This window comes from Pleurodeles waltl, chromosome 6 (assembly GCF_031143425.1).
Source record: "Pleurodeles waltl isolate 20211129_DDA chromosome 6, aPleWal1.hap1.20221129, whole genome shotgun sequence".
Lineage (NCBI taxonomy): Eukaryota > Metazoa > Chordata > Amphibia > Caudata > Salamandridae > Pleurodeles > Pleurodeles waltl.
This window is the reverse complement of record NC_090445.1, coordinates 562,822,483-562,848,085: the sequence shown is the minus strand read 5'-3', so window position 1 is coordinate 562,848,085 and position 25,603 is coordinate 562,822,483. Positions and strand designations below refer to the sequence as shown.

At 47.0% G+C, this 25,603-nt stretch overlaps 1 protein-coding gene across 8 annotated transcripts in view; it reads left to right on the top strand.

Annotated features, from left to right (window-relative positions):
- CSDE1 (cold shock domain containing E1) overlaps positions 1–25,603 on the top strand; it is a 522,536-nt gene that overhangs the window by 343,244 nt on the left and 153,689 nt on the right. For all 8 annotated transcript variants that reach the window (XM_069238744.1, XM_069238741.1, XM_069238743.1 and 5 more), the window contains one exon: positions 5,987–6,099. In XM_069238744.1, coding sequence (XP_069094845.1) covers positions 5,987–6,099 — 113 coding nt within the window. The remainder of the gene's footprint in view (positions 1–5,986; positions 6,100–25,603) is intronic.

Genomic DNA, 25,603 nt, shown 5'->3' with positions numbered 1-25,603 from the left:
TGGAGGGTCTGAATAGAATTATTCCTTTGTGGAACCTCAACATTGTCTTAACATGACTCATGGGTCCACCTTTTGAACCCATGCACTCATGTGAGATACAATACTTAACATGGAAAGTAGCATTTCGAATTGCCATTACATCTCTAAGAAGAGTAAGTGGAATACAAGCATTTACCATACAAGAACCCTTTATTCAAATGCACAAGCATAAAGTAGTTTTGAGAACAAACCCTAAGTTCTTACCGAAAGTCATATCACCGTTCCACTTAAATCAAACAGTGGAACTACCAGTGTTCTTTCCAGAACCAGATTCTGTGGCTGAGAGAGCATTACATACATTAGAGATCAAAAGGGCGTTGATGTACTACATTGATAGAACAAAACAAATTAGAAAAACAAAGCAATTGTTTGTTGCTTTCCAAAAACCTCATACAGGGAATCCAGTATCCAAACAAGGCATTGCCAGATGGATAGTTAAATGCATTCAAACCTGTTATATCAAAGCAAAAAGAGAGCTGCCTATAACACCAAAGGCACATTCAACTAGAAAGAAAGGTGCTACCATGGCCTTTCTAGGAAACATACCAATGACTGAAATATGTAAGGCAGCCACATGGTCTACGCCTCATACGTTTACCAAGCATTACTGCGTGGATGTGTTAACATCACAGCAAGCCACATTAGGATAAGCAGTACTACAAACTTTATTTCAAACAACTTCAACTCCTACAGGCTGAGCCACCGCTTTTTGGGGAGATAACTGCTTACTAGTCTATGCACAGCATGTGTATCTGCAGCTACACATGCCATCGAACGGAAAATGTCACTTAACCAGTGTACATCTGTTCGTGGCATGAGACGCTGCAGATTCAAATGCGCCCTCCCACCTTCCTGGGAGCCTGTAGTCGTTTGAAGTTGATCTAGAAGATTTGTAAAAATATCACTTTAAACCACATTATGTACAGACATATTTACTCCATTGCATGGGCACTATTACTGTATACACAACTCCTACCTCACCCTCTGCGGGAAAACAATCTAAGATGGAGTCGACACCCATGCACAATGGAGCCGAAAGGGGCGGAGTCCCTCGATCTCGTGACTCGAAAGACTTCTTTGAAGAAAAACAACTTGTAACTCTCCGAGCCCAACAATAGATGGCGGGATGTGCACAGCATGTGACTCTGCAGCGTCTCATGCCACGAACAGATGTACACTGGGTAAGTGACATTTTCCATATGTAGATACGCTTGCAAGGACATATTTTTCTATACTCCCTTCTCATTCCGCCAATCTAACAAAGTGTTGGATGCCCAGTGCAGTATCACCGGGAGAGAGAGGAGTCACTCGATCTTGTGATTAGAAAAACATCATCATCTTAGAAAAACAACTTGTAACGCTCCAGACCCAATGCTAGAAGGCAGGATAATGCAAAGAGTGTGAATCTACAGCATTACATGCCACGAACAGATGTCTACTGGGTAAGTAACATTTTCCTTTCAGAGTCAACTGTGAAGCTGCATTTTGAATAATCTGGAGATGCCAAATCAAATAGACCAGAAAGCCCAAGTGCAAGCCATTGACCTCATATAATATGGAAGTTGAAACACTATAGTTTCAACTCTGTTCTAAAAAGTATTCTGGGCTCCTATGCTTAATAATTTATAGGTATTCACTCTGAGTTTTTCATGTTTTTGAGAATCATCTGCTGGTAAACTTGAACTCAACACCGGCACACTGCTATCCACTGTATTTTCTTAGACACCTAAAACATGTTGAAATTAGCTTAAAATTTGACTGCCCCATTTGGCACATTTAACTTTACCATAAGGCTATAATATCTGCTACAGAAATGCACCCAAGGTATGGAAAGTTAAATAACACTTGTGCACTGCTTACTGTGGGATCCACTACAGTGACAGAGAAAACATGGCCTTCTGTGTTTTGAATGAGAGCAGCAGCTTGAACCCTGCTGCACAGACCCATCAATCTTCCTTTTGACAGGCAAGAAAACCCGATTTTAGAAACTAAATGTCTCCCAAAAAAAAAACTTTTTTTGGCTCTCAAGACAGGGTGTGTTATAGGAGTGGAACATATGACCTTAGAATTGGCATATGGTTAGGCCCAAAAGTTCATTGTCCAAGTTGGTTGTAGGTTGCACTTACGAAAAGACGAAAATATAGATAGTTTTGATCTGTACCAGGCACATTCTCAATTCAAATACATCTGTTTATATGTAATAAATATCCCATCTAAAGGTGAAGCCAGATTTTAATTAAATTAAGGAGAAATGTAATCTTCAGAAATGAAACATTATGCTGGCTGATGCAGCTGGAGACTTGCGTATGTTAACTCTCTTGTACTTGCCCACAACTGGGTTTGAAATATTTCAGTGCCGAGACTATGGCCTGGGAGTAGGGAGGCCTGGTCTTTCCCTGGCAGTAATGCCATTTGTGGAGGCTCAGGAGCTTAACTTCTAAAGGTCCCTGCCCCATGATGAGCAAACGTTAGGTGATACTAGGAAAGCTGCAGCTTTTGTCTCCATAGTCAGTCTGGTACCAAACCCTGTGGAAGAAAAGTTATCTGGAGAACCCGTTTTAAGTGTCTACAGAGAAGAGAACAGTTCATTACCCTGGCCACGCCTTTGAGTAGCCACATAAGCTCTGCACCAAGGGAAAGGGCTTCCCCATCTTGGATTTTGAGAGTGAGAGGCACCGTGCAATTGTTTGCTATAGGGTACCAGGAGTGGATAGGGTTGCCCCTTTGAACCTTGTGAGGAAATGCCTCCTTGGCATGGTTACCCCCTAACGTTTTGCCTTTTCTGAAGTTATGATTTGAAAGTGTGCTTGGGACCCTGCTAACCAGGCCCCAGCACCAGTGTTCTTTCCCTAAACTGTACCTTTGTCTCCACAATTGGCACAACCCTGGCATTCAGGTAAGTCCCTTGTAACTGGTACCCCTGGTACCACGGGCCCTCATGCCAGGGAAGGTCTCCAAGGGCTGCAGCATGTCTTATACCACCCTGGGGACCCCTCACTCAGCACATGCACACTTCCACACAGCTTGTGTGTGCTGGTGGGGAGAAAAAGACTAAGTCGACATGACACTTCCCTCAGAGTGCCATGCCAACCTCACACTGCCTTTGGCATAGGTAAGTCACCCCTCTAGCAGGCCTTACAGCCCTAAGGCAGGGTGCACTATACCACAGGTGAGGGCATATGTGCATGAGCACTATGCCCCTACAGTGTCTAAGCAAAACCTTAGACATTGTAAGTGCAGGGTAGCCATAAGAGTTTATGGTCTGGGAGTTTGTCAAACACGAACTCCACAGTTCCATAATGGCTACACTGAAAACTGGGAAGTTTGGTATCCAACTTCTCAGAACAATAAATGCACACTGATGCCAGTGTGCAATTTATTGTAACATACACCCAGAGGGAATCTTAGAGATTCCCTCTGAATACCTACCCGACTTCTAGTGTAGGCTGACCAGTTCCTGCCAGCCTGCCACACACCAGACATGTTGCTGGCCACATGGGGAGAGTGCCTTTGTCACTCTGTGGCCAGGAACAAAGCCTGTACTGGGTGGAGGCGCTTCTCACCTCCCTCTGCAGGAACTGTAACACTTGGCGGTGAGCCTCAAAGGCTCACCCCTTTTTGTTACAGCACCCCAGGACATCCCAGCTAGTGGAGATTCCTGCCCCTCCAGCCACTGCCCCCACTTTTGACAGCAAAGCTGGAGGAGATGAGAAAAACAAGGAGTCACCCACCAGTCAGGACAGCCCCTAAGGTGTCCTGAGCTGAGGTGACCCCTTCCTTGAGAAATCCTTCATCTTGAGTTTGGAGGATTCCCCCAATAGGATTAGGAAAGTGCCCCCCCCCTAGCCATCCTCAAGGACATTAGCCATTGGCTACTGCCCCCCCAGACCTAAACACACCCCTACATTTAGTATTTAGGGCTCCCCAGATCCCAGGAAATGAGATTCCTGCAACCTGAAGAAAGGACTGCTGACCTACAAGCCTGCAGAGAAGGAGGAACTGCTTTGGCCCCAGCCCTACTGGCCTGTCCAACTTCGAAGATCCTCTCCAGCGACTCATCCGACAGGGACCAGCTACCTCTGAAGCCTCAGAGGACTGCCGAGGACTACAGGACCAAGAAACTCCTGTGAATAGTGGCCTTGTTCAAAACCAGCTACTTTGCAACAAAGAAGGAACTTCCAAAGACTTCAGGTTTCCCGCCGGAAGCGTGAGACTCTACACTGCACCCGAAGCCCCCAGCTCGACCGGCAGAAAACCAACACCTTAGGGAGGACTCCATGGCGACTGCGAGCCCGTGAGTAACCAGAGACGACCGACCCCCGCCGCAACGGACTGTAACATAGGACCCGACGCCTGGAACCAACACTGCACCCGCAGCCCCCAGGACCTGAAGGAACCGAACTTCAACGCAGGAGTGACCCCCAGGTGACCCTCTGCCTAGCCCGAGAAGCCCCCCCCTGCCTGCCTGAACCGTTACAGTGACCCCTGGGTCCCTCCATTGTTTCCTATATGAAACCAGACGCCTGCTTTGCACACTGCACTTGGCAGCCCCTGTGCGGCTGAGGGTGTGTTCTGTGTGCCTACTTGTGTGACCCCCCCCCCCCCCTGCTCGACCACACTACCACAAAATAGAGCATTAGAATTATCTACTTTTGCCACTATCTTACCTCTAAGGGGAACCCTTGGACTCTATGCGCACTATTTCTTTCTTTGAAATAGTATGTACAGAGCCAACTTCCTACAAACCTTTACCCTATTATTTAGGAAATGACTAGGAGACACTCCCACCCTCTAGCTGATGCCAGGCATAAATGTGGCATCCCCAGGAACCCTTCTCAAAACACTTGATCTGCAGAAGATGTGAGGAGGACTGGAACTGCTGTCTCAGTCCTGTGAGGATCCCTAAAATACTGGTTCGATGGCATCTGTCGCTGTAGATACGCATGTTTTGCAATAGCTCGCCATCTGGTGTTGGGCCGGAGTGTTACGCTCTTGGCCTCTGCTTGACATCCCAAGATTCTCCAAGATCCCACTCCTGATGTCCTGGGTGTCTTAGAAGTGTCTATGGTTGTTTGGGTACCGGAAGAAAGTTTGGGAACTTTAAAAATCTTACAGTGGTGTGGGGCAAAAGTGTCTGGCAGTTTCACAGTGTTGGATTGATTCTCAGCTTTGTCGCTCTCCGCAGCTCAAAAAAAAAAAAGTACTTTTCTGCTTGGTGAATTAGACATTTTTCCCCACTTGTATCCAGCCAGGACTCCATTTCAGTAAGCTTAATTTTATTCTCATGCGCTTTTGTACTGCTTCTGCATCCATAGACTATCACCGGGGCTCTGTGGTGTTTGGGTGCTATTTTCACATAAATCTTTAAAGCTTCTTATCCCCTTATTGTGAATTTTTGGCGTTTGTCTTATTTTGCTCATACAATTATTTTCTTTATTGTTCAATTGTGTAATTTGATTATTTTGTGACTTTTTGTGTGAATTTAGGCTTGACTGTTTCATGTCATGTTACTTAGGTCGGAGCACAGGTTTGTGCGACATCTGGCAGGAATTTCTTTTTTTTTTTAAATCTTTTGAGGTGGACTTTTGTCCAACCCATATCCACTTTATTACACACTTGATAGAGAGCTAGTGTTACAGGTAGGTATTTGCATGTGGGAAGAGTGCACTCATTGCATTGAAGCATCGTCTTGCTGCATGTACCAAGGTATTTGTACTAAGGTAGCATGAGAGGAATCGGAATGATGAGCGGTTTCAGATGGGACTTCCAGGTCTTTTATGATTATGATCGTTTTTGAGATTTCATGATTTCCCTGTAAAAGGTCAAAATGTACATTCATAGAACCTGTGGTATTTAGAGTTCAATTACTGTTTGAGGTTTGAACCTTAATTTTGCTACCAGTTACTCTGGCCTGCTGACATGACTTGTATGTACATTTTTCTTATAGTGAATTCTGTGGCGATGTTGATAGCCTAAACTTAGGAGATGTGGTAGAGTACAGTTTGTCTAAAGGAAAAGGGAATAAAGTCAGCGCTGAAAGAGTTAACAAAACAAATGCAGGTAAGAATGACGTGTTTTTGCTTGACATAAGTTACGATGAGCCAAAGGTAATTGATACAAAGGATATTGGGAATATTTCTAATTTGTTTTGCAAGTTGGGAGGCTAAGATTCATATTCAAGATGACAATCGAATCTGATTACTTCTCTTTTTTTAGACTGATTGTACACCTGAAGGCAGCTGTTCATTTACCAAGTTCATTTTTATGTTGCATATAAATAGCAACACTGTGACGTTAAACACTTTGAGAATGGCTGTTGCCAGTTTGCGTCAAGTATCACGGATACGTTTATTAAAGCTTGGGAGGCTGTAGAATTAACAAAGTTTCCGTAATGTAGCGTATTTAAATCTTTTAGCATGAAATGCGATTTGGCCTCTCCAATGAACAGTACCTCAAATATCTACAAATAACACTTGCATTAAAGCTAAAATCTTTCAAACGTTTGAGTGACTTAACAAGTGCTTCTGGTCTTCTGCCATAATTATTACATTCATAATTAAATGTGAAAGCATGTTATATTTAAACCATTTGGCATCTTAATGAGGTGTAGAATTTAAATATGCTATAAATATGGTTGGTGAAATTTTGGGCTCGCACTTTCATGTATTCCTGTCCAGCTAATGTAACACTTGCAAAGTATCAAACATTGTGCTGTGGTAAGCTCAGGTAAGTTTGTGAGGTGTTTAGAAGTTAGAGGTATAGAATATGATCAGGTGCAGTGCATGTTTGTAATGAATACTTCTAATGGCGGATTTCTCACCTTCAAAATATCCCCATGTACCAGACTGTATCTGGAAGATTTTCCAGCATAGCCTTCTGAGCCCCTGTTTAGGGTTCAGCTCCTACTTAATATCCAGCACCGCAATCCATGACCACTCCTCCCACATCTGTGCTGGCCTTGACACTGTTTGAGGAAGATGCTGATCCAATTATCTTGTCAGACTTCAAACTGAATCAGCCTCGACCTCTGCAGAAGTCTCACCCCGGAAAAGTTCACACTCATCCAGCCCCAGTTCGTGCTGCCTTTTCTATGGAGCCGCCTTCCAGCATTTCAACAACTTTTCGGTAGGACTCTGCACAAAGTCATTCAGCTTTTGGTGGTGATGGGGTTGAATTTCTGCCATAATATAAACATTGTTTTAATTTGGATTTGTAAGAGGTCAGTGGATTGGGTACTTACTTTAATGGAAGAGACAGCTTTTTTCAGTGTAGTCATTGGCGAGCGGCTAAAAGTCTTAAATTGTGGGAAAACCTCCTCTGAGCCCTTGCTGCCATGCAGCGAAGACCTGACTGACAATCTCACAGGTAGCTATAGAGTATCTGCCTGGGAAATCAGAACTGTTTCGCAACATGAATCCTTTTCTGTATTCACATGCTGTGCATTATTCTGCCATCTGTTGGGTGGGTTCTCAATGGTTTCCCTTTTTTGATGTATTTTTCTGTGGGTGTCATCGACCACCGTTTAATGCTAGGTCTGTCCCCTGTGTGATGCCGGATGCCACCACAGAAGTTCAAGTATGTGGTAGACCTTTTCAGATTCTTATTTCCACTATTGCGTCTGGAAGCAAAAAGAGGAACTCTAAATATGTGGAAAATCCCAGGAAAAATATTTTTGGAAGAAATCATCAAATCGCTGAACTAAGGGACGAAAGAAAAACATCAGAGAGAAGGGGACCTTTCACTCTCAAATCCTAGCGGAGGAATCCCATCAGAACTCGCACTTTAGTTGGAGTTTGAGGCAAGGTAGGGGTCATGGAAAACACCCCCTTTAAATTCTGTTCAAACTGCCACCATAAATGTGCACAGTGCGACCCCCTACGAAATTTGCAATCTCTGCCTCCCAAAAGACCATTAAGACTGAGACCCATATTTATACACCGCATTTGCATCATTTTTTGACACAAAAGCAGCGCAAACTTACAAAATACAAGTTTGCGCTGCTTTTGCGTCAAAAAGTGACGCAAATGTGGCGCAAAAAAGTATAACTATATATACCTGAGTCCTTCCCTGCATTTGTGCCGAAGAGACTCTGGGGTTTGCTGAAAACTGAGGAACACCCACTAACCATGTACAGCAGTCAAAGACCACAAAGATTGCTGAAGGATCTGGGCCTTTACAGCCATGATAATGTCGAGGGCGTCTAATCAACCCATGGAGGATTGGACTTAGAAACGCTTAAGGGGGACACAGAAAAATCATGCAGCAAAAAAATGCTGCCAAGGACACTGAAAAGAGACATGAAAAGATAAAGGAATGCTGAAAAGTTTGAAGACTAAGGTCCCCGAGAAGAAATCGCACAAGGAAGGCCATGACGTCTAAGAAAAATAAAATTGAAGATTAACTACGCACAAGAGAGGCCTACGGATCCCAGCCCAGGGATACGGATAAAGGCAGACGGTTGAAATCATTAAAAACCTCCACAGGTCGAGAGTTCATGAAGGAAACTCCAAGACCTTCATAGAAAGAGCCACCAAAGAAAAGAACATCCTCGATGCAGGACGTCGAAAGTGCTTTAGGGGTAGAAAAGAAAAAAACGAAGGCTGGAAGCAGAAATGACAGCACTCCATCAGTGTCGGAGGAGGAAGCTGTTGTAGAAGCCCTGATGACAGAACCTCACAAGGAGTAGGCCGACTAATTCTGGGTGACTGGTTGGTGAAGGCAAAAACAAAACAAATGTTTAAAGGGACAGTCAAACCGTGATTAGAACCCTATAGAACCTAGGGCTCTCAAACCACAGGAAGTCATCACCACACTCAGAACAGGAAAATATCTTCTTAAGGGCAAGACTGGATTTGAAGATAGCACAAGCGTATCCGACTCAGAAGAGAGTAGAGGCAATCATGAAACAAACTCCTTTACAAGAAGCGGCAATCTCTGACAGTGAGGACAGTAATGAACCCGATTGCCATGATGGCATTATGAAGCCCGCTCAAACCATGCAAGACTACACATGCGCCCATTGCAGGAATGATTATGCAACAATTGGTCACAAGCCACCAGGAGTTGGGAGGATCTACTGGTTGTAACAGCAAAGATACAGAAAGAAGTACAATGGTGGACATGAAAGAACATAACCCTAAGGAGACCTCTCAAAACAACAACACCATCAGTGACCATTACAGCAGACACATCCCACAAGTGATGGAGAGCACACACAGGCAACCTGAAGATTCAGAGTCAGTGGAACAACACAGATGCGATAAAGCACAAGAATTGAAGCTGGTGCTGCTAGCCCTGAAGACCTTTCAAACGTAGCAGGGAAAACTGTACTGATTCAAACCGACAATACGACAATGTTTTACTTGAACAAACAGGGAGGCACAAAGTCATTCACCTTAAGCAAACTATCTCAAGAGATTTGGCAGTGGGCGATACCATGGAAGATGAACATACAGGCAATTCACCTACCAGGAAAGGACCACACAGAGGCCGACAGGAATGGGAAATGAAACAAAACACCCTAGAAAGAATCTTCAGCTATTGGGGCACATCAACAATCGATGGGTCTGCAAAAGTGGAGAACAAGAAATGCCTACTCTTGCCTCCAGGATTCAACACCAACAATCAGAAGGGAATGCCCTTTCACTGAACTGGTCAGGGAGATTTGCCTAGGCCTTTTCACTGATTCCTCTTATCCCAAAGATACTGAATAGAAGCCAGACAACCAGGGAAATACCTCATCCTGATAGCCCCACAATGGGCCAGACAAACCTGGTACTGAAACCTAGTCGAGCTGTCTAAGTGATAGATGATCAAAGAGGAACAAGACTTTTTCACAGTGCAGAAGGGGAAGGTATGCCACCCAGAGTCAGCAACACTCAATCTAGCATCTTGGCGCCTGAATACATAGAATTCGAACTCCTAAACTTAACACCTAGAACCATAGAACTGTTAAAGGAGGCAAGACAACAAACGAGACAATGCTATGCAGCAAAAGGAAGAACTTATCTCCCCTAGGGCACAAAAAAACATTGCAATTGAAGAGAGATCAAATCGGGAAACGGTGCTGATATATTTTACTCATCTGCTGGATGTGGGATAAACTAAACAAGTTTTATTTGGAATCAATTGTAGCGTACACCATGAGAGCATCATTTAACGGGTTTTTGCACTTCACCAGTGATTAAAAGGTTCCTAGAGGGTTCCGAGAGAATCACTCCCACAAGGAAGGCTGGGCTCCAATGTGGAGCCTGAAACCCAGTATTAACGCAGTTAATGACAAAACCATTTGAGCCTATGCACAAGGCAGAACTCCGATATATCACACTGAAAACTGCCTTCCTTATAGCAATCGCATCGCTATGGAGAGTGAGCCAACATCGAGCATTACCAATACTGGAATCTTACATGATGATGCACAAGGACAAGGTTCTCAAAACAAACCCTCAAATCCTACCCAAGGTAGTGAGCAAGTTACATGTGATTCAGAGCATTTAGTAACTAGTGTTGTTTAAGAAACCACAAACACAACTAGAAAGGACCTTGCATACCCTCAACATAAGGAGAGCACTAGTGTACGGTTTACAAGAAACCAAACAGTTTTGCAAGGGGAACTTATAGTTCATCTCCATATGAAAAATTCAGCAAGGGATCATCCGCTACAAAAGGAACAATTCTACAATGGATTGTAGAAACTATACATATATGCTACTCAACATCAGGTGTAGAAAGCTGGCTCTATATGGTGTACTAAAAAAGTACACCATGCAGAGAGTCCTGTGGATCTCCAATTGGTTTGCAGAGGCAAAAGTAGATCGGATTAATGCTATATTTTGTGGTAGAGTGGGCGAGCGGTTAGGCTTATCAGAGGGTATTGCTAAATATTTGTACTCACAGAGGTAGTAAATGAGACACACTCAAAGAAATCCAAGACCAAATTAGAACAATAACTATTCTTGGTAAATCTACTTTAAAACTAAGAACTTGGTTTTAAGGCAAGTACGTTTTTAAGCATAAATACTTAAAAAAAATAAACACAGTGCAATTTCAGAGTACTTCAATGTTAGCCTATGGAAGGAAAACGTATTCTGCAAACAAGTTCTTTACGACGGCTCGTGGTCCCAGTCTTGTTGACTTAAGGTGAGTACTGGGCAAGGGTCAGGACCACACCAAGTCACTCGGAGCAGCACTGGGGCGGTACGGTGTCGGGTGCCAAATGTATTTCACGGGGATTGGTCCCAGTGGATTTGGGCTGCAGGCGCTGGCTGGTGGGGCCAGTTGGGACAACCATCAGGTAAGTAACAAACTTGAGGTGCTCTGGGATGTAAGTGCACCGTTGGTCCTCTTCTCCAAGGCCTGCAGGGGTGTCCTTTGGTGTCTGATTTACTTGCCCAGGAGCACGCACGGTTGGGGGATCCTGTGGTCTGAGGGTGCATATGACATGGTGGAGTACAGGGGGGTGAAACCACAGTGAACTCGAGCTCAGGAGAGCTGTTGGACATTGACACCAGGAGTTACACTTCAACTCAGGCCAGTGGTGATAGGTGTGATGGTTGCTTTAGGCATCTGGTTTCACACATCAGAGGCTGCAGTAGAGGGGACCTGCCTGCAGATGACTTCGGGAGCCCAGGATGGGTGAAATCACAATGGACTTGGACAACACCTGAGGTCCACCCCCACTCTGGTCAGTGACAGTAGGTGCAGTGTTGAGTTCAGGTGTCAGGCCTTTACGATTAAGGATGCTACAAAGTACTTTCTTTAGAGTTGGTTGGGGAGTAGGTCCACTGCTCACAGGAGTCTTGAGTCTTTTTTGAAGGCAGGCAGTCCTCCCAGGTTTCTGGAAGTTCAGTTGTAGGACAAGCTGCTGTATGGTGCTGAATCTTTTGAGAGTGCAGAATCGGTTGAGAGGGCAGACAGGCTGGTGGGGTTGGTACCATGTCAGCTGCTTTTTCACCTTGCGAATGGTGTGTGTCACATAATGATAGTTTGTGTGAGACTACATGATTATTTGTTTTAGAAAGTTCCGGAGCATCTTTCCCTATAGATCAGCACATAAAAGGATGCACTGTGTACACACTATATATTTAAAATGTTATTTGAAATAAACGCCCTAATCTAGTGCAGGATACGAGTAGATGTTGTTATAAAAAGCCGTGATAAAACAGGCGATAAACTTTTACAAATAAAGAAGCATTTAGATGGTAATAAAATCAAAACTTTCAATAATGAAATCATTCCGATTAAACCTTTCCCTAACTAGCTCCTAGCTAATCCTTTTTAGCACCAAAATTCTTTTCAGTGGGTTTTGTGTTTTGAGAAGGTCGAAGTCTCTCTGTTATAGCAGTCCCAATCTGAGAAAAGCACGGTGAAGTCCTGGCTCCGAGACCACAAGGCCTTCAGCTAAAATGTTTGCAGTCCACAACTTAAATGAAGCTCTTAAGGGGAGAGGCACGACAGTTTCTTCCTGAAGATGTCAGTATCAGAATAAAAATCCCATTTCCTGGTTACTATGGAAAGGCTACACCTTGTGGTGATTAATAAAGTAGACTGCTGACATTAGCCTGCGAATTCTGTTCCACATTCACAAAAATCGGCTACGTCCAGAGTTCATAGATTATAAACAGTTGGGGCACCAGCAGCCCAGAATAAACGACAAATGTGTAGAACTAGAAACAAATGACTTAAACAATTAACTGTAACGTGCAAACGCGATTCACATCCGGACTGTAACGTGCAAACACGATTAAATAATCTGAACATCTACTCATTCTGCTCGACACATGCTAGACATCTTCTGGAAACCATTTACAGTTAATATTAAAACGCATTTTAGTGACAACCACCTCATCTTCAACTGCGGCATTTCCTCAAAATCCATGGGAAGTACGACCCCGTACTTATCAACCTATAGACAATAGAACAAGTTTAACATGTAATAACTAGAGAATCACCTTGCAGCAACTTTAAATCTTAAAAAGGTTACCACAATAGAGACATTTTATTAATTGATAAGCGGAGGCTTCACCAGAATAATCTACCGGATAATCGATTCTACTAATGAGGAAATAAATGATCTTGGATATATGTCACAATAAAGAAAGTACACCTTAAGACAAATCCAGAGTACAAAGATTTAACAGGATCTGTAAATTCCATATAAAAAAGCAAGGCGTGCGCATCATCCCAACAGATTATTCAAACACCCCCCGCCCTCCCTAACACATACACAAAGGAGCTAGCTAAAGTTTGCAGAATTTTTCAATTCGGAATGTACGGACATCTCAAAAGAAAAACTTTTGGAACATGGTGGCAGACCACCTTGGCAGTAAAGCAAAATCTCTAGAACAATACCTTGCAGACAAGCGCTTCCCCTCATCTCAGCCACTTATACAATAAAGGGAACCCACCAATCACCAGACGTTAGGCTTTAAATAAATACATTCAAAAATGAACAAAAATAGAATGTGATCGTGCTGGTTCTATCTGGCATTGGGCAACATTCCCCAATCCCAGAGTCTTTCTGCCTGAAAACCACCACCCGCATCCCGAAACACCATGGCTCACATTGGAACATTTAGCTTTGAATCTGCCGCCCCAGGGAATTTAAAGGACACCATGATTTATTAATACATAATATAGTGGTATCCGGCCACAGCCTCCAAACCCTAAAGCTCAAATTCTTTCACTCCGCACCCCTGAGGTTTTTCCCCAAGTAGGTGTTGGAGGGGAAACGGCCTCCTTGAGCACTAACAGTCTTTGGCATGAACATTTCGGTTGTCCCCCATGCCAAATGAGGACATTTGAATTTCATAGTGTAGTTTTAACGCATGGGCTGGCACTGAGTGGGTAAACTGCCCCATCCCATGCCACTTGCAGATATGTCCGAGTGACTGGTGCTCTTGTTCTCCAGTATTGGGGTATCTTTCATAGATTCACATGCTTGAATCATTCCCCGTCGTCTAAGTGGGAGTCCCACGGTACATAGAAAGCAGGAAAAAATACATTTTCTTTTTTTCCATTGTAGTCAATGGCAAAAATACATCCACTTTCCTAGCTTATTAGCTTCATTAGGAAAGGCCTAAAGTTCAGGCAAGACCACCTGTAAAGAAATGGCTCCCTGTTGCAGTTACCACCCACTTTTTGCCTGATACTGATACTGATGCTGACTTGACTGAGAAGTGTGCTGGGACCCTGCTAACCAGGCCCCAGCACCAGTGTTCTTTCACCTAAAATGTACCATTGTCTCCACAATTGGCACAACCCTGGCACCCAGGTAAGTCCCTTGTAACTGGTACCCCTGGTACCAAGGGCCCTGATGCCAGGGAAGGTCTCTAAGGGCTGCAGCATGTCTTATGCCACCCTAGGGACCCCTCATTCAGCACAGACACACTGCTTGCCAGCTTGTGTGTGCTGGTGGGGAGAAAATGACTAAGTCGACATGGCACTCCCCTCAGGGTGCCATGCCAACCTCCCACTGCCTGTGGCATAGGTAAGTCACCCCTCTAGTAGGCCTTACAGCCCTAAGGCAGGGTGCACTATACCACAGGTGAGGGCATATGTGCATGAGCACTATGCCCCTACAGTGTCTAAGCAAAACCTTAGACATTGTAAGTGCAGGGTAGTCATAAGAGTATATGGGCTGGGAGTCTGTCAAAAACGAACTCCACAGCTCCATAATGGCTACACTGAATACTGGGAAGTTTAGTATCAAACTTCTCAGAATAATAAACCCACACTGATGCCAGTGTTGGATTTATTAAAAAATGCACACAGAGGGCATCTTAGAGATGCCCCCTGTATTTTACCCAATTGTTCAGTGCAGGACTGACTGGTCTCTGCCAGCCTGCTGCTGAGAGACGAGTTTCTGACCCCATGCGGTGAGAGCCTTTGTGCTCTCTGAGGACAGAAACAAAGCCTGCTCTGGGTGGAGGTGCTTCACACCTCCCCCTGCAGGAACTGTAACACCTAGCAGTGAGCTTCAAAGGCTCAAGCTTCGTGTTACAATGCCCCAGGGCACTCCAGCTAGTGGAGATGCCCGCCTCCTGGACACAGCCTCCACTTTTGGCGGCAAGTCCAGGAGGAGATAATGAGAAAAACAAGGAGGAGTCACTGGCCAGTCAGGACAGCCCCTAAGGTGTCCTGAGCTGAGGTGACTCTGACTTTTAGAAATCCTCCATCTTGCAGATGGAGGATTCCCCCAATAGGGATAGGAATGTGACCCCCTCCCCTTGGGAGGAGGCACAAAGAGGGTGTACCCACCCTCAGGGCTAGTAGCCATTGGCTACTAACCCCCCAGACCTAAACACGCTCTTAAATTTAGTATTTAAGGGCTCCCCTGAACCTAAGAATTTAGATTCCTGAAACTACAAGAAGAAGACTGCTGAGCTGAAAAACCCCTGCAGAAGAAGAACAGAAGACACCAACTGCTTTGGCCCCAGTCTTACCGGCCTGTCTCCTGCCTTCCAAAGAAACCTGCTCCAGCGACGCTTTCCAAAGGACCAGCGACCTCTGAACCCTCAGAGGACTGCCCTGCTTCAAGAAAGACAAACTCCCGAGGACAGCGGCACTGCTCCAAAAGAACTGCAACTTTGTTTCAAAGGAGCAGATTTAAAGACCCCTGCAACTCCCCGCAAGAAGCGTGAGACTTGCAACACTGCAGCCGGCGACCCCGACTCGACTGGTGGAGAACCAACACCTCAGGGAGGACCCTCCGGTGACTCAGAGTCCGTGAGTAACCAAAGTTGTCCCCCCTGAGCCCCCACAGCGACGCCTGCAGAGGGAATCCCGAGGCTCCCCCTGACCGCGACTGCCTGAACCTAAAGTCCAGATGGCTGGAAAAGACCCTGCACCCACAGTCCCCAGCACCTGAAGGAACGGAACTTCTGTGCAGGAGTGACCCCCAGGAGGCCCTCTCCCTTGCCCAGGTGGTGGCTACCCCGAGGAGCCCCCCCCCTTGCCTGCCTGCCTGCACCGCTGAAGAGACCCCTTGGTCTCCCATTGAAATCTACAGAGAACCCGACGCTTGTTTGCACACTGCACCCGGACGCCCCCGCGCTGCTGAGGGTGTACTTTCTGGGTGGACTTGTGTCCCCCCCGGTGCCCTACAAAACCCCCCCCGGTCTGCCCTCCGAAGACGCGGGTACTTACCTGCTGGCAGACTGGGACCGGGGCACCCCCTTTTCTCCATTGAAGCCTAGGCGTTTTGGGCACCTCTTTGACCTCTGCACCTGACCGGCCCTGAGCTGCTGGTGTGGTAACTTTGGGGTTGCTCTGAACCCCCAACGGTGGGCTACCTTGGACCCAAAACTGAGACCTGTAAGTGATTTACTTACCTGCTAAAAATAACAATACTTTACCTCCCCCCAGGAACTGTGAAAATTGCACTGTGTCCACTTTTAAAACAGCTTATTGTGTTTTATGTAAAAAGTATATATGCTACTGTGATTATTCAAAGTTCCTAAAGTACTTACCTGCAATACCTTTCAAATGAGATATTACATGTAGAATTTGAACCTGTGGTTCTTAAAATAAACTAAGAAAAGATATTTTTCTATAACAAAACCTATTGGCTGGATTTGTCTCTGAGTGTGTGTTCCTCATTTATTGCCTGTGTGTATGTACAACAAATGCTTAACACTACTCCTTGGATAAGCCTACTGCTCGACCACACTACCACAAAATAGAGCATTAGTATTATCTCTTTTTGCCACTATCTTACCTCTAAGGGGCACCCTTGGACTCTGTGCATGCTATTCCTTACTTTGAAATAGCACATACAGAGCCAACTTCCTACACCACCCCTTTAGATCCTTCCGTGCAAAGGCTCAGTCTCTTAGATTTTCCACCGCACGTCGTGTGTAAGGGAGTCTCCCTGAGCCCTGCTCAGTTTACTTTCTCTTCAGGAGATATTATTCAGCTTTTCATTCCTAGCTTGGCTGTGGTTCTTTCTCCATCATGTCTACAGCTAAAAAAAAAGGTTTATTTAGACCTTGAGGTACCTGTGGGAAATTAAGACTTCATTGTGAAGACCCTCACAAGGACTGTATCTACTGTCTCCCTCCTGAACATAAAGTGAAGGATTGCAAGATCTGCAGAAAATTTCCCAGTAAGACTCTCAGAGACAGAGAAACCAGGCTCCTGCTTTGGCTACAAAAGCAAAGTCCAGAGAGTCTTTGTCTGAGAAGGACAGTGATGCTTCAGTGGCCTCAAGAAAAAGGAAGAGGTCTGTGGAGAGCTCCTCCCCCCAAACCAGTAAGTCAACCAGGAAGCTGCATGTGTTTAAGGTGAGAGCTGAGGAACATCCCTCAACTTCCAGGGAACATAGTGGTAAGGTTCGTTCTGAGCCATCTACTCCAGCTACCACACCAAAGAAGTTTAAGAAATCTTCAAGTTCCCTACCGCTGTCGACATCCAAGATTTCTACACCGTCAACGACCGGCTTTGCTTCATCGACGACTACAGCGACTGCCACATTTACAGCTCCGTCGTCGCCAATGATTGACTTCTTCCCCTTTGTCAGCTTCTACCATAATGCCGGTGAGTTAAAGTACAGTCCCTCACCTGCTCAAACCATCAAGATTTCAAAGAGACCGTTGACAAGGAGGAAGATGAGGTCTTTATCGTCGACGCACACACCGTCGAGTAAGCTGCAAAGTTCGTCGATGATTACACTGACGGCCGCATCGACGCTGGCACGAAAATCTACTTTGCCCTCGACATCGCCGATGACACCAGCTCCGACGCCCGCACTGTCGACGACAGCTCTGTCGACGCCTGCTCCGTAGACAGCCCCGTCGACGGCTCAAATTTGAGTCTTCAACCAAACCATATGGAGGATCTCCTTTCTTGCCTCTAAGGATTCTGCCAATTAAAAGTAAATCTGCTCACCTTTTGCCTTCTCATACATCACCTAGTAAGGTGTCTCCAGCACCCCCACAACATCTGTTTGCTGATGATGAGGAAGAAGACGATATATTCAGATGACTGCCTTTTCCAGGTGGCACGTAGCCCTTCAGACTTGCGTATTAAATGTCAGGAGGAAGATGATGATGATGATGAGGAGGAGTGTGATCAACTCTATTTAGGACAACAGGGGCACAGTCACACAGAACCACAGTAACAAACTATCCAGATGCCTGTCTCCTTGATTGCCAACCTTCAGCAGATGATGCAAGATTATTATACTAGATTTCCTCCACCTGGCTCGACGACTCTGGTGCAACCTCGGCCCACACCCCTGAGCACTCCCATTCAGCCATCAGATTCTAGGGGACCCATCCCAGTCCCTTCATCTGGCCAGGATATTGATCCATCTTCGGAGGGCGAGCAAGAGGAAGGCGAAATACAAGACTCTGACTCCGTAATCCAGCAATGGGATGAATATCCGATTCGGACGCCTTCACCTTCTACACCACCACCGGTCGACTCTCCACCGCAAGACATTGGTGGTTTCCACAGTGTAATGGAGAGAGCAGCAAAAAGATTTCAAGTGCCAATAACATCCAAGCAGTCAGACTGTTTCCTCTATGATTTCAAGGAGGACACTAGAACGTCAGTGAGAGCAATACCTACTGTTGACTTTATTTGGTAAGAAGGGCTTAAGGTCATGCAGACCCTGTCTTCCAATACCAGCGGTGCTACCAAGGCTTGAACAGAAGTGCAAGGCACCAGATAACTCACCAGCCTGCTTGGTTAGTCACCATAAGCCAGACTCTGTGATATCCCAGGCAGCTCAGCGAAGGTCCAGGAATCCGTCTTCACCTTTGACTGAGCCCCTGGATAGGGAGGGGCGGCGGTTAGATTAAATTGTCAAGAAATTCTCTACTATTGCGGCCACCACGGTCAGAGCAGCGAATTCCCTGGGAAGATATGACCGTCAAATGTGGTCACACATCACAGCTTATAGACCTGCTGCCTGAGGATAGTAGAGTGGAGGCGCGCAAGATATTACAGGAGGGTGAGAAGATCTCAGCTGAGATTATAGATTGTGCCATTGATGTCTCGTTTATGGGTTTCCGCCAGTTAGCTGGGGCTGCTGTACACAGACGTCAGGGGTAGCTGAAGGCTAGATTGTTTCGCCCAGAAGTGCAGCTGGACCCCATCTTCTCCTCCAGCAAACACATCTCTTTCAGCCACACCACTGTACTCTCCTGGACAGACCACAGCTGTGTCCACTTCAGCTTCAAGAAAACCAACGTACACCACCACGCCCAACAACCACCAAGAAGACAGTGGAACCGAATCTCCTCGGAACAACTCATATCGACCCTCTCTCCGAACCCACCCACCAGCACTACAGACCCCAACGAAGCCGCCAACAACCTCACGAGCTGGATCTCAGACTGCGCCAACCTCCTGGCCCCCCTGAAGACCCAAGCAAACAGAAACAGCCACAAGAAAAATTCCTGGTTTACCCCCGACCTCAAGGACTCCAAAAAAGAATGCCGCACCCTCGAGAAGACTTGGCGCCTCAACCAGACCGACGAAAACATGTCTGCTCTCAAAAACGCCACCCGCAAACACCACCAACTCCTCCGCGCAGCACGAAAATCAGCCTTCCAGAACAGACTAGACAGCAACGCCCACAACAGCAAGGAACTATTTGGCATCGTCAAAGAGCTCTCCAACCCAGATGCCGAAAACAACTCCATCCCTCCCTCACAGGACCTCTGCGACTCCCTCGCAGCTTTCTTCCACCACCAGATCACCGACATCTACAACAGCTTCACCACAACCAACTCGAACCCTCCACCGGAACCCGCCACCGACAACACCACCATCCACACCTGGAACTCAACCTCCACTGAGGAAACCACCCGCGTCATGAACTCCATCCACTCAGGATCACCATCCGACCCCTGTCCGCACCACATCTTCAACAAAGCCGACAACATCATCGCACCCCACCTCCGAGACGTCATCAAGACATCTTTTTCCACTGCCACCTTCCCGGAGAACTGGAAGCACGCTGAACTGAACGCCCTCCTAAAGAAACCAACAGCAGACCCCACCGAACTCAAAAACTTCCGGCCCATCTCGCTCCTACCGTTCCCCGCCAAAGTGATCGAGAAAATCGTCAATGCTCAACTCACCACCACCCTGGAAACCAACGACTCACTCGACCCCTCACAGTTCGGCTTCAGAGCTAACCACAGCACCGAGACCGCCCTCATCGCAGCCACGGACGACATCAGATCCCTGACCGACAAAGGAGAAACCGTGGCCCTCATACTCCTGGACCTCTCTGCAGCATTCGACACGGTCTGCCACCGCACCCTGATACGTCGCCTAAGCAACACCGGCATCGGAGGCAAGGCCCTAGAATGGATCACCTCCTTCCTCTCCGGAAGAACTCAGAGAGTCCGCCTCCCCCCCTTCAGATCCACGGCTACGGAGATCATCTGCGGCGTCCCCCAGGGATCCTCCCTCAGCCCCACCCTCTTCAACATCTACATGACCCCCCTGGCGAACATCGCACGCAAACACGGACTCAACCTCATATCCTACGCAGACGACACCCAGCTCATCCTATCCCTCACCAACGACCCCACCTCAGCAAGAACCAGACTACACGAAGGCATGAAGGAAGTAGCGAACTGGATGACAGACAGCCGGCTTAAACTGAATACAGAGAAAACGGAGGTCCTCATCCTCGGCCCTACATCTACCGCCTGGGACGACTCCTGGTGGCCTCCTGCCCTAGGCAGCACTCCCCAACCCACCGACCACGCACGCAACCTCGGTTTCATCCTGGACTCTTCCCTCTCCATGACCAGACAGGTCAACTCGGTGACCTCAGCATGCTTCAACACCCTCCGCATGCTCCGCAAGATCTTCCGCTGGATCCCCACCGACACCAGGAAGACCGTCACCCACGCCCTCGTCACCAGTCGCTTGGACTATGGGAACGCTCTGTACGCCGGCATCACCATCAAGCTACAGAGGAAACTTCAACGAATCCAGAACGCTGCTGCACGACTTATCCTGAACATACCCCGCCACAACCACATCTCCGGACACCTGAGGAAACTCCACTGGCTCCCAGTCAACAAGAGGATAACCTTCAGACTCCTCACCCACGCACACAAAGCCCTGCACAACCGCGGACCAGAACTCATCAACCACCGCATCTCCTTCTACACTCCTCCTCGCACCCTACGCTCGACCGGACAAGCCCTGGCAGCCGTACCACGCATTCGCAAAGCCACTGCCGGAGGCAGGTCCTTCTCTTACCTAGCAGCGAAGACCTGGAACTCCCTTCCCAGCCACCTTCGCGCCATACAAGACCACCTTCACTTCAGACGGCAGCTCAAGACCTGGCTCTTCGAGCATTGACCCCCCCCCCCCCCCACAGCGCCTTGAGACCCTTACGGGTGAGTAGCGCGCTTTATAAATGCGACTGATTGATTGATTGATTAAACATGCCCTATGATGGTGATCTGTTATTCGGTAAGCATGTTGATCATGCTTTGCAGTCCAGTAGAACAGACACCGAAACAGCCACATCCCTGGGTACATCACAATTCAGAAATCAGCCTTTTCGAGGAGCAAGAGGAAGAGGGCTCTCTTCTTACAGAGGCGGCTCACACTAGTACCGTCAATATTCATCCCACCAAGGCCACTTACGTTCCACAATTGGTCAACAGCAGCTGCATACTTATCGACAACCATCATCTACACACTTCCGGCAAACCTCAAGAGGAAAATCTGCTTACAAGGCCAAAGAAGCAGCAAGAAAACACTGACCTTCATCAGTTGCCTGCACCTAACCCCTATCCCAACACTCTGATAGGGGGCAGAATTTCCAATTTCCTTCACGAGTGGTCTCAGATTACATCAGACAAATGGGTCCTCGATATTATCAGCAAAGGACACACACTAGAATTCAATCAGCCTCCCCCTCATACCACCAAAAGGACCCCCACCTGCCCATCTAAAGGAACTCCTAGTGCAGATTGCCATCTTGATAGACAAGGGAGCATTAGAGATCGTACCAAGGAATCAGAGAGGAGCAGGCTTCTACTCTCGCTTCTTCCTTACACGGAAAGAGACTGGAGACCTATTTTAGACCTTTGCTCTCTGAACAGATTGCTGAAAAAGCAATCATTTCGCATGATCTCCCTTCAAGATGTCCTACGCTTACTCAACCAAGGAGATTTCATGGCATCCTTGGATCTCCAGGACGTGTATTTCCACATCCCCATTCACCCCAGTCACAGGAAATTCTTACGGTTCAAGGTTGCAGGCACCCATTATCAGTTCAGAGTGTTACCCTTTGGTCTCAGATTGGCCCCAAGAGTTTTCACCAAGGTCTTGGCACCAGTTGCAGCCTACCTCGGGCAGCAAGGGATTCAGGTGTTCCCGTACTTAGACGAATGGCTAATAAAATCGCGAACAGTGTTAAAAGCAGCCAGGGACACAAGAACATGCTTATCTCTCCAAGACATTAGGCTTAACATTCAATTACCCAAAGTATCACCTAGACCCTTCGCAAAACATCCCCTTTCTAGGCGCTGTCTTGGACACGGAGCAAGTGAGAGCTTTTGCTTCGCATGGCAGAAAAGACTTCAAAATTTAGCGACCCGTCTCAGCAGAAGAAAGTCCGCTTCTGTTCGGACTTAAGTCTTTTCTGGGGGTGTATTCCGTTGATAGCAAACTGTCGCCTCCACAAGAGAACACTTCAGCAACAATTGGACATTCAATGGAAGCAAATAGAAGGATCTTTCGACGATGTAGTTCAAATAACTCCACCAGCGAGGCAAGCCCTAAAGTGGTGGAAGAACACCCCTCTCATCTCGGAGGGTCTCTCCTTCCTGAAAGACAAACCAGTACACATTATAACAACGGATGCGTCCTTGGAGGGATGGGGCGCTCATTTACAGGACCTATCAGTGAGAGGAAGATGGTCCACACAGGAATCAGCTCTCCACATAAACATATTAGAATTAAAAGCCGTTTCCTTGGTGCTCAAGTCCTTCACCAAGATCAAAGACTCCTCGGTGTTGATAAAAACCGACAGCACTACAGTCATGCATTACCTCAACAAGCAGGGGGGTACAAGATCATGAGCGCTGTCTCTGCATGCACAGGAACTATGGCATTGGGTGCTTCGGCATCAGATATCAATCAGAGCAGAACATCTTCCGGGCGTTTCCAATACTTGGGCGGATGCATTAAGCAGAACTCGAACCACCTGTCATGAATCGTAACTCAGACAATTCTCGGCCGCCTCTTCCGTCGTTGGGGCAAACCCAGTCTGGATCTGTTTGCGAAAAGAGAGAACAAAAAATGCCAACACTTCGCAAGCTGGGAACCGCAGATAGGGTCAAAGGGGAATGCATTTTTGATCAAATAGTCAGGGATTTATGCCTACGCTTTTCTCCCGCTCATCCCGAGACTTCTGCAGAACATGAAGAGGGAACCATGCCGGCTTCTATTGATCGTTCCCAAATGGCTGCGCCAGTTTTGGTTCACGGAGCTTCTGCTACTCTCGGAACAGCCTCGCATGCGGCTGAGACCAGCACCAGACTTGCTAACAATGAATCCGTGGCAGGTCCGTCATCCCAACCCGACTTCACTTTGATTATCGGCCTGGCTCCTGAATTCTATGAATTTGACGGCTTAGATATCTCTTCAGACTGTCGTAGTGCTTGCCTGTGCCAGAGCCCAGTCTACAAATAAGACGTACAAACTCAAGTGGAAAAGGTTCTGCATATGGTGCAAAACTTCTAATGTTCATCCTCTGAAGTCTTCTCCAGAACAGATTCTTCCATACCTTTTACACTTAGCGAACTCAGGTCTTTCCCATTCGTCTATCAAGGTCCACCTAGCTGCCATATCTCGTTGCCGCCGGATGGCAGTATTACCATCTTTATGGTCATCCAGGATAATTAAACAATTTCTAAAAGGCTTGGCTTGTTCAGGATGTTTGCTCTGATTCAGCGTCCTCCACCTTCCTGACATCTGAATATTGTGCTGTCCCAACTGATGAAGCATCAATTTGAGCTTATTCACAAAGCAGACCTGAAATACATCCCTTGGAAAACGGCTCTTTCTGGCCCTCACTTCAGCGAAGAGGGTTAGCGACATTCAAGCATTCAGTCTCACCACCCTTTCTGCAATTTAAATTGGATATGGTCATTCTGAGAACTAACCCAAAATTAATTCCCAAGGCTCCTTCGAGCGCTCATTTGAATGAGCCAGTGGTTTTGAAAACATTTATCCTAATCCTCAAACTCAAGCAGAGCGAGCATTACATTTCCTAGACATTAAACGATGTCTGAAATTCTACATACAGAGGACTAGCAGCTTTCGTAAAGCTGATAAGCTATTTATTAGCTATGGCCAAGTCACTGACGGCAATGCTGTTTCCAAACAAACCATAGCACACTGGATCTCTTCTGCCATACAATTTTGTCACCAGGTAGCGGGAAGACCGCTATCATCCAACATCACATTACACTAGAGCGGTGTCTGAGTCAGCAGCTGTCTTCGCAGGAGTGCCTCTGAACCAGATCTGAAGAGCGGCAACATGGATGCGTGCCCACACCTTTACTCAACACTACTGCCTGGATGCTACTGACAGGATGGATGCCGCGGTAGGACAAGCAGTGTTGTGTAATTTCATTTGCATAAGGTGAACCAATAATCTCCTGTTCGATGGCATCTGTCGCTGTAGATACACATGGTATGCATGAGCTCGCCATCTGGTGTTGGGTCGGAGTGTTACAAGTTGTTTTTCTTCGAAGAAGTGTTTTCGAGTCACGGGACCGAGTGACTCCTCCTTCTGTGCTCATTGCGCATGGGCGTCGACTCCATCTTCGATTGTTTTCTTTCCGCCATCGGGTTCGGACGTGTTCCTGTCGCTCCGGGTTTCGGAACGGAAAGATAGCTGAAAACGGAAGATTTTCGACGGTATCGTTGCGATCCGGTTCGAGATAGACACATACGACGACGCGTGGAACATCGAAGCGCTTCGGTGCCCTTCGGGGTAGATTTCGGCACCCCGTCGGGGCCTAGTCGGCCCGACCGCGTGGAGAACAACGCCGATGGAACGGACCCCGTTTCGATTCTGCCCCGAATGCCACAACAAATATCCTTATACGGACCTACACTCGGTCTGTAACCTGTGCCTGTCACCCGAGCACAGCGAAGAATCCTGTGAGGCCTGTCGGGCGTTCCGGTCCCGAAAAACTCTGCGCGACCGTCGAGCGAGAAGACTGCAGATGGCGTCCACGCCAAAGGAGCGTCGACAGTTCGAGACAGAAGAGGAACAGGAGGAATCCTTTTCCATCCAGGATTCAGACTCCGACGAGCTAGACTCTACAAAAACTGTGAGTAAGACGTCGAGATCAGAACTTAAAAAAGGAAAGAAGGCCCAGGGGACGCCACTGCCAACCGGCCATGGCTCCACCCAAATTCTCGGTGACCAACAATCGGCACCGAAAAAGGCCCATTCAGTGTCGAGATCGTCCGACTTCGGTCGAGACACCGGCACGCAGCCTCCTCGGGACCGAGAGAGTGCTAAACAGAAGCATCGACACCGAGAGTTCGGTGTCGACACGGA